This window comes from Diachasma alloeum, unplaced genomic scaffold (assembly GCF_001412515.2).
Source record: "Diachasma alloeum isolate Michigan unplaced genomic scaffold, Dall2.0 Dall_scaffold_00299, whole genome shotgun sequence".
Classification (NCBI taxonomy): Eukaryota; Metazoa; Arthropoda; class Insecta; order Hymenoptera; family Braconidae; genus Diachasma; species Diachasma alloeum.
The window spans coordinates 1,563,067-1,574,367 of NW_021680438.1; the positions used below are offsets into that span (position 1 = coordinate 1,563,067).

The following is an 11,301-nucleotide window of genomic DNA, read 5'->3' on the forward strand; positions in this document are numbered from 1 at the left end:
GTCTGATTTTCTGACACTTTTGTAGACACTTTTCAAACACGTTTGAGACGATTTCGTAGACACTTTTGAGACATTAAAATGTGTCTGAATCAATGGAGGTATTTCAATTTCAGACACCAAGATGTCTGAAATTAAGATACAGACATCAGTTTCAGACACAAGCGGTGTTTGAAATTTTCAGACATCAGTTAGATTTTCAGACACTTTTAAAGATTCAGACGTTTTTTGCCATCTGCCATCTTAAATTCAGATGGTTGTCAGACACCTTTTTTGCAGTGCCGGCAGACGGAATTGCGTGCCCAAATGTATGACTTATAACCTGTCCATTCTTCCAAAAGCGAAAGATTCCCGGAAACAGGGAAATAGCGGAATTTTCTGCAATTATTGTCAAATGCAATGTCTTGGGGGAAGGGAAGGTCAAACGTGGAAAGGGCCAGGTCAATCTGCTCACCTCTCTCTCCGTCACGGCGCAGATACCAGGTCGGGTATGGATGAGATTAACCGTGAGAAGGAGGGGGAGGCAATGGTGATAGGGATGACCAGGTTGTGGATACACTTGTGTTGGTGCACTTGAACGAGGGGGGAAAAGGAGAGGCCTCACTGTGGATGGTTACAAGCTCAAAGATAGTGTGACTGCTTGGCTGAAGGAGAAGACAAGAGGGAGTTGCTGAGGAGGTGGAGAGATAGAGAGCGGTAAAAAGAAGGCAAACCACCACTGTGTGGATCCCCAAACTGTGCCGCCACTGTTGCCCCGCGTGAATCCCCTCGTCCGCATCAGTATAAAAGCAAAGCAAACGTCTTTTAGATGCAACATACAAGTTCTATACATCGTCAACCTCACGTGTTCTCCACGCATCATTCGCGCTCGTGGATAGTATTAATTGCTACTGATTAAGGAGACAGCTGAACTCCTTACAGTTTAATAATAAATTTGTGTGGTGGAAGATTTGGAAAATTTATAATACGAGAATGAAGATATTTGTGACAATCCTGTGGGCAATGCTGGTATCAGCTGCAGTTGCACTACCAGCTAGCGACAAAAGTACTGGTGAAAATGACCTCAGGGCTGATATCTACTCGGACTGTGCGAAGAAAGAGTCGGTTAGCTGTTTCAAGCACAAGGTCCTCTCCTTCATGGAGGAGATGCTGGCTGATAAGGAGGATATCACGTTGTCTGAGGGCATCACTGTGGTGAAAACATCAACTACTGAGGAAGGTGCACCAAGGTATGTCCCTTAAAAATTCTCCGAAAGTCTTTCAAGAAGTCTTGCTAAACCCAAAACCCCTCCACAAAATAATGAATGAAATCTTTGGTTCAATCAGGTCCATTGACTCCACTGACGTGGACACTCTGATCTTCGATCGTCTCGGCAGATTCCTCAGGACGCACTCCATCAAAGTCGATCTCAAGGGCACTGACATCCTAGGAGCTGTCGAATCAGCTGGCCGCAGCTTAGAGGACATCAGTGACAGTGTTGTCGAGGGCCGTGGCAAAAAGAGTTAGTATATCCTTTCTCGTCGAAACATTTACAATCGCGAACGAGTAATTTCGTCATCCTTTTCTGGTAGACTGCACCATGTCCTCAGCAATCTTTACCAGACGCTGAGGAAAGCGCACCCAATTCTCTCATTCATAAAATCATAAACCTCAGATCGAATTAGATGACTCTCACCTATTAATTATCTTACCCGGCAATTTTTCACTCGTCTTTAATAATCGCCACAAATTATCACTCGCCTCGTTTGGCTTTTTACTGCTCAGTGGGACGCTCGAGTCAACTCGCGCAATTATCCGGGAAGCCCATAAATAAGCGATGAACCGTACTACATACCGTCTTCATGTATTAAGGTGGTTGGGTGGTATTAAGGTGGTAGGTGATCAGGTGGTTGGGTATGGGTTGCCTGGTTTCCTCATTCGCGTTGATTCCGCGGCGTAAAGAAGGGGGAGGGGGGAGGGCGGAAGAAATAAGACAGCAAGTGTGGGTATCGTCATTGCGAATGGCAGCTAGATAATGATGACACCAGTTTGAGGAAGCCTGATCCCCATGCTAAGGGGCTTGGGCACTCGTCCAAGAGCCATTGACCCACTAAACAAACTGGTTTCCGTTTTCTTCCTTTTATTTTTTCCTCCTTTTATTTCATTACATTGAATCCATACACAGCAACTACCACGATCACACGTGTGGATTTACTATAAACATGATACAGCCGCCATGATTCATTGGTAGACGGTGAGAGGCCACACAAGCCTAGCGCCGGCAATATAAGGGGGGAAAGGGAGATAGATAGAGCCTGGGGGCCGAGATTTTTGACATACTTTCATCGGCAGGATCACAAGAGGTCGCATTGCCTTGACCTTTCCCTATTCCACATTTGCAAATGCCTGAATTAATGATCGTTATTAGCCTCATGGGTGCGCGGAGTTTTGTTCAAGTGGGTAATCTCCGTCAATTGGTGCTTTCTTCCCTATCCTTTGGGAATGACTCGTGCAAAAACGCATGGCGATTTGTAAAAAGTGACCCTAATGACATATTGATGATTGCAGAGAAGGCCCAGAAACTCATCGGGCCCCTGATGATGGCAATGGCCCTCAAAGCCGCAGCTCTACTTCCCCTCGCTCTCGGTGCGATAGCACTGATCGCCGGAAAGGCACTTCTAGTCGGCAAAATTGCCCTCGTCATCTCCGCCATCATTGGTCTTAAGAAGCTTCTCGGTGGACAGCAGAAGCACGTGACTTATGAAGTTGTTGCCCACCCACACCACAGCAGTAGCAGCAGTCACTCAGTCAGTCACGACGAGGGTCACGGTGGTGGTTTTGGTGGTGGAGCTGGTGGTGACTTTGGTGGTTACGGAGGTGGCGCTGGATCCAGTGGACACGGATGGGCCAGGAGCCTCCCCCAGGACGCCCAGCAGATGGCATACCGCGGACAAATTCCGTCTCAGGCTTAAGCTAGATCTCCATGACAATTGTCCACCGAATTTAATAAGAAATTTCCTCAATCTCCCTCTCTCATCCTCTTCTCTCGCTTCCTTCCTCCTCTTGTCTGTCACTTTTTATTTATCCTCGAACTCTTCCACCACTCATCTGCCTCCTTTCACTGCTCAACGAATCCTTCGAATGCCCGAATTTCCTTCTATCATTTTCCTTTCCAATCGATTCGTGCATTCACCTTGTACCTCTGAGAATACTCGTAACGTCTCTTGTAAGATGAACACCTCGTTATTTATTACGTGTTAAATGAAATAATATTTATTATGTGTACTGCTTTATCTTATTTCATGCCCGTATTTATCGACTGTCCTCCATCAACTGTTCTACATTTTGTAATAAAATGGTGAACGAACGAATGTGTCGTATCGCTCCAATGAAAATGTAAGTGAGACAATCTTCCCAGTGATAATTATCCTGTTGTTATCCTGAACCCATCGAATCCATCACCCACAATCTTTAATTTGATCATCCAAATAGGCAAGACAATCTCCTGATTATTCGACCTTAAACTATCCCGTTTGCAGCTGCGTCTGACAACTTGTATCAGTCAAGATGTAAAAATCACCTCAGAAATGCAATTGACACGGTGAACGCCGTGAACCCGAAAGGAATTTCGCTTGGGGGAGGAGGTGACCAAACGACTATTTCACCGGATGTATTTGCCAGCTGTATAATGAAGATCGAAGAATGTGTAGGTAGCATCTAGTGTTACTTTGAACACCTGAATGATTAAAATTCGATGTATCGTAAGCACAACCTGATTTCCCCTGTGTACCTGCGGATCTCGCGAGATAATGTCGTTTACCGTTATGCAACGCAGCACAATTTTGTAGCGGTTCCCGAGGCTTTTTCGGGGAGTGCGAGAGCCACATGGGTCCCACGGTATTCCGTACAGTTTGTTGGAGTATTTGCGCGAAAAGTTGCTGACAATGGGGGGCTTTGATGGGCAATTAGTTGTTTGTTTCAAAAATTTTTTTAACTCCTCGTTTCTCTCTTGGAATGAAGGTGTTGTCTGCTGTGTTCATGGTGAATTAAGTCCATTGGGCAAATGAACAATTCATTCACCGGCGCATTCAATGGTTTATAACGCTAATGGTTTATCTGAGCATTCACCTGGATAGTCGTATTGTTGATGGGCATATGCGAAAGGACGGGATAGGCCGTAAAATTATTGAGGAAAAAAGATCGGAAAAAGAGCGCGTGTCAGGGCACGTCTGTTCCGCACTGTGGGACGTCTCCCATATGTATACAACACGAGTCTCAGTGGCACACTTTTTCTCGAATCTCATCGATATCTCCTCACTCGATTATTACTCATTTTGTACTTCACTCCGTCATCTGGCGATTGTTGGCTTGGGAAGAAGAGGTTAAATCAATTGTGCAGACGGGAATTGTTTATCATGACAAGTGAAAATCTAACATCTGCGGAAGAAAGTTGAATGGTGATGTTATGTGGAGAATATAGCCGCGTTTAGCTTTAGCACCGGTGGAGGGACAAAAAATTTTGTGGAGATAAATCGATCATTTGGTCATGATGCCTGGTGGATATTCCATTCAGACCTTAATCCTGAAAAAATGTGTGAAGGAAAAAATTCCGAGAATATGCGGGAAGTGCGCCTGGAGCATTCGATTCACATGGTTGATCTGCTGGAGACGATTTTTATCGGTTGAGAAAAGAAAGAAAAGGGAAAAAAGAGCCAAAGAAATGAGGTAAAAAACGGGACGCCGGTGGAATTGAATATTCGTGAAATTTGTGAAACGGAAATCAGGGGCGACCTCAATGAAGATTCATCCGAATCCAATTTTTTCGTTTCGAGAATTTTAATATTACAAGTTGAATGATTAAAAACGGGACAATTTTCAGTGATGACCCATGAATTACACAGCACACTGATAAAAAAGGAAAATGGGAATTTCATGGACGGTTGAGGAGCAATTTTTACAAATGTGACTTTGACTTCGATTTAGGGGGGGAGGGCATCGTGAAATTTCGGATTTTTAAGCAGCAGGGATTTTCCAATTAGCTTGAATTATCAATGAAAAAATAATATTCAGTCCTAAATTACACTAAATTTTCAATCAGGTTACAATTCAAGAATTTTTTTATTTGAATTGAAAATAACTGTTTCCACCGATTTTTACATACAAATTTTGAATTTACAAGGACAAAATTCCTTGAAATTTCATTATACCTGAAATGCGCTAAAAAACTCCAAGAAAGATACTAGAATTTTTAGTTTTAATTTCAATTCTATTTTACCCTCCGACAAAATCATGAAGTTTCGGATTTCAAAGAAAATTCTATAAAATTCCACATTTTAGAGCAGAAGCAAGTCAAGAATTCTCCAACTTACTTAAATTTTCAATTAAAACTGAAAGTCAGTTTAGAATGTAGAAAACTTAAAGTCATTAGTTTAGAATTCAATGATTGTTTGATTTACCTAAATTTTTCCGATTTCCATTGATTTTTGCATAATAAATATGTTGAATATGAAACTCAATGGAATTCAACGAGGAAATTCCAGCGAAATTGAAATGCGATAAAAATTCCCCACCAATGTCCTAGAAATTCAATCCTCAAATTTTCAACAGTGCATCAAAAGCAGTCTGAGATTTACGATCAAAAGCCTGCGTCAGAAAACGCGTAATTTTTAATTCTCTTCGCTCTGATATCTCCCGCAAAACAATCCCCGTGAATCACCACCAGAATTACATGAAAATTCACCTCGAAACGATGACTCCACAGCGATAAAAAATAACGCTCCGAGCCGGAAACGTCTAACACTAACCCAAAAAACAAATCGCCAATCTCAAAACTCGCGCATCTCGTACCCGGAATATCTCCTCGCTTTCGCCCGATACTCGGTACAAGATCATTTTCACAAGAGCACGTACGGGAAATCGGTGAGTCCGCGAGGGAGTGCATATGCCATGCGTGCGAGTTCCGGCAGCGTTTTTTTATTTCTCAATTCCCTCCATAAAAAATCCTGAAGACCCCGTATTACGCGTAACCCATTGCCTCCCCGCCGCCACAAAAGAGAGTTTTTCCCGCTAAAAAAAATACCATGAGGAACGAAAAAATTATACACGCTGCATACAAATGATGATAAAACGCCACAAAGGGGTGGGAGGGAAAACTTCTACGCTGCTGTGCTAATCTACTATTTTCGAATCCCCCTTTCCCCCGTAACGAAACCCGGTATACAACTACGGTATCCATGTACATAGCCAGGGTTTTCACTTGGTGTGACCCAGTTAATATGCCACAGAGATCCGTAGGCGAGCCCACAGTACCATGAAAACCCATTGGCAAAAGGAAGCAAGGCCGTGAAAGAGAAGCTATTTGCTAATTTTTTAAACCCCCCTTCTTCCCCCCAATGCCAGAGCATAATTAAAAAACATTAACGATATCCAAGTATTTTTTACAGGTTGATACAGACCCCACCATAGATTCATCTATTTTCAATCATCAAATTTGTCAATTAAATTGCGTAAGGAAAATTCAAAAAGAAAAAATTCATAAATTTTCAGGGTCCGTCAAATTACATTTTGCAGAGAATTATGATTTTTTAAAACATTTGGGGTTTATAAATAAATAATGGAAGTTCTTTAAAGTTTCGGAAACCCAATTTTTTTAGGCATGAATAAATTTTGTAACGATTCCGAATAAATGCGTAGCGAAGTGGTAAAATAGTTCAAGTTGATTATGATTATTAATCACTTTTCAATAAATATCTCCGAATCTGAGGCCAATAGCAAAATTTGTGTTATAACATTTTTAGTAGAGCGAACTAAGAGCTGCAAAAATGGTTATTATGAAAATTTCGCCATCTCTCTTAGATTCGAAGATATTCTTCGAAAACTCAAAGAAAAGAGCTAAGTTGACTTAAACCGTTCTACAGTTTCGCTATCGAAATGATTTTTATGGTGGAAAATTGATTCACCCGTGGAAAAATAGAGATGTGGAAAATATATGAGTATATATACTCCATATAATCCATACATAGCGTACATGAGGGAATATATGCCAAAATATAGGACATTCATATGGATATGTGTTTGTAGGGGAGGGTGGGGCAAAACGGCCCCCCTTCAATTGTCAATAACTTGTGAATGACATTGTGAAAATTCCCAGTTTCAACTACATTTTGAAGATAATTTTTCATTCTTCAAAACGAGCTCTAACTCATCCCAATCGGATTATTGAATCGGAAAATATTGACGATTGAAAGGGGGCCGTTTTGCCCCATCCTCCCCTATATTAATTATAAACGAAAGATGATATACGATTTAATATAGGGCAAGTACATCACTCATCATCCAATACATATTTTCCCATACATTCGCCTCTATATAGGGCTGTATGCATGAAACATAACAATATATATAATGAGTACATGGGTCATATATTCAACGTAGATTTTCTCATATTTTATTCACCCTCATGTATCTAAAAATATATGACATATAGGATACATATGAGTCATATATGTCAATTCTTTTTTAGTCATATATTTTTTTCCATTGGTGTTGCTTTAAAATTAATTATAAAAAACGCTCGTAATTTAAAAAAAATTGCAATTTTTAACCCATTTCATCACTCGTCTTCCAAAAGTAAAGTTTGTAATTTTCTTCAGATTTTTAAAATGTTTTCCTACGGTTCAATATCAAAATTCAAATTCAGACCTGCAAAGTTTAAATAACAAAATCATTGTAAAATATCCCGAGACTTGGGGTCAAATGGGGCTCAAATGAAAGCTCTGACGTTCGGCTACAAAAGTAGAAAATCATTTCACTGGAGAAAAAACCGCCAAAGTACCTGGATATCCTCAACAGGATTGATCCACCGACTCTCAAAACAACCCGAGGAATTCCGCTAGGCCGCCTAAACCAGATCTATAAAATACTAATAAACTAGAATTCACAACCAGCGAAATGTTCATTATCCCCTGCCCTTTGGTTCTAGAAAGCCATCGTAAACCACGCGCGATTCCCCTGAAATTGACTCCTTTCTCCATTCACACCTCTCCCATAAACCAAAAATATGTTCTCTCGCGCGCTGTAGAAGAATGTTCGAAAAGGTCATGCAGTGCGTCAGGATGAATCTGCAGAAATGATGGAAAAAAGGCAATTATAAGATGTGGGGTAAATGAGCAGATGGGAGGAGTCAGCAGTTTCGATAGAGCTCTCAGGTGCATCACAGTCTCTGTAATCGGATTGGACTGTGTTCACTATCCCCCCTGGATACCAGGATCACATCCAGCGGGCTGTTAAACCAATAGAGGGGAGATTAATAGGAAAATTGGGTGAACTAGAAGTTTCGATGTACAAGGTGATACAACTCCGCGTATTAGTTTTCCCCCACATTGGTGTGAACAAGATGGAATAAACGTATCGTCTCACCTCGCACCGGTGGTAGTTTGTCGTTTACAAGTCGTTTAAAAACAACACGCTACACATTGGCTATGATGCTGGTATGAAAATAGTTGGGGGGCGCACCAAGGTAACAAAGTGGGAGGGGGCAATATCCCCGAGTACGGCGTCTTGCTCTGTGGTACACCTGACCAGATATATAGAGCTAGGGCAGGGCTTCCGTTACGTACAGTCCACGTAGAGTGTTCTCGAGGGTAACGCATCTTGGCTAATATTTCTCTTAAAGTATTGAAATTACGGGCATTTTACATTAAACGAGTTATCCGTGGAAAATATTCAATTAACTGCATTCATCTTATTTTCATACATCATCACTGAAGATTGATGAGTCGATACGAGAGTATCGAGTCGTGCTGTGATCTCATTTTGGATTTGACGTTTTTATTTGTTATTTTCCATTTGTCGGATTTGAATTGTTGATTTGTGATTGATAGAGATCATCGTATCTGGAAAATCTAATGACCCACTTGGAATGGTCAATGATATTTCATGAATTTCTTGGCGACTGACCTAGTCGCCATTTGGCACTGGCATATCGTGATTACAATCCGGTTTTACACTACGAATAGTTTAATAACGGTTTAGATGTCCTCATCGCGTTAATATCATACCTCTCGTTTCTCGTTAAATTCTGTAATTTTTTACAGTGTGAATTGACTGTAATTTATGGTTCTGTTTGACGTAAGTTTAATAACAGTTATTTTGTTGATTCAACAGGGAATTAAAGGAAAGAAGATGATATTCGCCCACCGTTACGGTTTCATCGCTCTGCTGTTGGCTGGGGTGGCCTCGGCAAGGTCAACCGAGACAAAGGCCAACGCTATTGATGAGCAGAGTGGTAGATCCTCGAATGGCATATTCGGAGAGTTGCGGTATGTTTATCAAATGTACAAGGATTGCTCGGGTGCTGAGCTGAGCTCATGCCTCAAGTTGCGACTTTTGACGGCTATGGATCGGGTCTCGAGGAGCGCACAGTTGAATATTGCGGAGGGCGTCACTGTTGTCAAGGATGAGAACACTCAGGAGAAGGAGGCAACACCAAAGACACCGCAGGAGATCGAGGCCAATTTGCCGAGGTCCCTTGAGGACAAGGAGGATGCTCTCAATACTATGATATTCGACAAGTTCCTCAGATTCTTTCAGAGTCACACGTTGAAACTCAAACTACCGAATGTCGAGGAGTTGTCTAGGAGTCTCACGGAGGAAGGTGAGTCTGCATCGCAGAACAAAAAAAATGCTATTCGAACATCTGTGGTGAATTGGTAAACTAGGATAACCGCATTTGTTAGAAAATAATTTGCGGAAACGATTTAGCAAAATAATTTTTTTTTTGAAAAAAATGCACTTATTCTAGTCTTTGGGGGAAACCGACGTGAAATCTCAACGTCGACTTTTGATGTGTAATGGCACACGTTAAAAAGTGGAACAAATGATGACGACAATTGATTTTGTACCGTGAATAAAAAATGGTTTTTATTTTTGCCTCAAAAATAGTCCGAGGGCCTGAGTTTTCATCAGACTGACAATTTTCCTTTTTCAAAATGTTTGTTAGACTCCAGACAATAAAGGCATCCGTTCTGCGATCCGTTGAATAAATTATGGAAAAATTGAAGAAATCAATCTGTCAATTGTTCTTTTTTTTTCAATTTTTCCATGATCTATCCAATGCGTCGCAAATTGAATGCATATCTCTGGCGTCTAATGAACATTCTGGGAACAAAATTGTTTATCGGATAAAAATCAGGCACTTAGACGATTTTCAAGGAAAAATGAAAAACGTTTTTTGGTGATTCACGGGGAAAAATCGATTGCAGTCATCATTTTTCATACTTTTTAACATATGTCAATATGTATGAAAATTTGGGCTAACGAAAACATTCAAATTTTACCGCGGTCTTCCTTTAAAATATGATTTTCAACAGTCTTAATTTGAAGATTTAAAGTTTCAAGTTGAGAGTTTTAATTGAGACTTAGATATCTCGATTTAAGCTTTCTGACCGTCTCTAGTTGAGACTTCGGAAGGCCTTAATTTGAGACTCCTGAAGGTTTTGATTGACGACTGGAAGTTTTCAATTTGTGATTTTCATAGACTCAAATTGAGACTTTTGAATGTCTAAATTTGAAACATTTCAAAATTTCAATTTGACATATTTGAAAATGTCAATTTGTGACTTTCAAGTCTCAACACAACATCATAAATCTCATAATAAACCTCTTTCTCAGGACATACAATTTCACCCCTAAAAAATCGCCTCAATCTCACGAATTATTCCATTTCATTTTCTTATTCAGCCCGAGGTAAGAAGAAGAAGGGCATGGGCGGTCTCCTGGCGATTCCGCTGCTGATCGGTGGTACCTTAGTGCCTCTCGCCCTCGGCGCCCTGGCCCTTCTCGCTGGAAAGGCCCTAATCGTCTCGAAACTCGCCCTGGTTCTCGCCTCCATCATTGGCCTCAAGAAACTCGTCTCCAGCCACGACCACGGACACGAGGTCGTCCAAGTCGGTGGACACGGGGGCAGTGGGTGGGCGAGGGCTGGTCAGGAGCTCGCCTACTCAGCTTACAAACCAGTTAATGCCTCGTAAACTTGGGCGCCAATGTCCAGAGCAAGAGCGTTAATCAACCCCCTCATTCTTTCACTTATTTAAAATCTCTCCCTCCACCCATCCCCATCATTGATCCTCTAACATGGATGGGAATGACTCTCCTCCATGTCGCTGCACTGTGATTCATGTATCTTCAGTTGTTTCTCTCGAGAATTTAGACTCGAATTTTCCTTGTTCATCGTTACTAATGGCACTGAGCACTCCTCGTTTCCTATTTATTATTTCATGTCTCCTCACTCACATCATTCTCCATTCCCTCCTTTCTCTTCTCTT

The 11,301-nt window shown here is 41.3% G+C and overlaps 2 protein-coding genes across 2 annotated transcripts; both read left to right on the forward strand.

The window, feature by feature from the left end:
• Nucleotides 1–969: 969 nt before the first annotated feature.
• Nucleotides 970–2,949, forward strand: LOC107039389. Its single transcript, XM_015258969.1, has 3 exons — nt 970–1,226; nt 1,324–1,499; nt 2,546–2,949. The coding sequence occupies exons 1-3, from the start codon at nt 970–972 to the stop codon at nt 2,947–2,949; spliced, it is 837 nt and encodes a 278-aa protein (XP_015114455.1).
• A 6,211-nt stretch (nt 2,950–9,160) lies between these two features.
• LOC107039358 lies at nt 9,161–11,007 on the forward strand. The gene is made up of 2 exons (XM_015258924.1): nt 9,161–9,632; nt 10,718–11,007. The coding sequence occupies exons 1-2, from the start codon at nt 9,161–9,163 to the stop codon at nt 11,005–11,007; spliced, it is 762 nt and encodes a 253-aa protein (XP_015114410.1).
• Nucleotides 11,008–11,301: the final 294 nt, after the last annotated feature.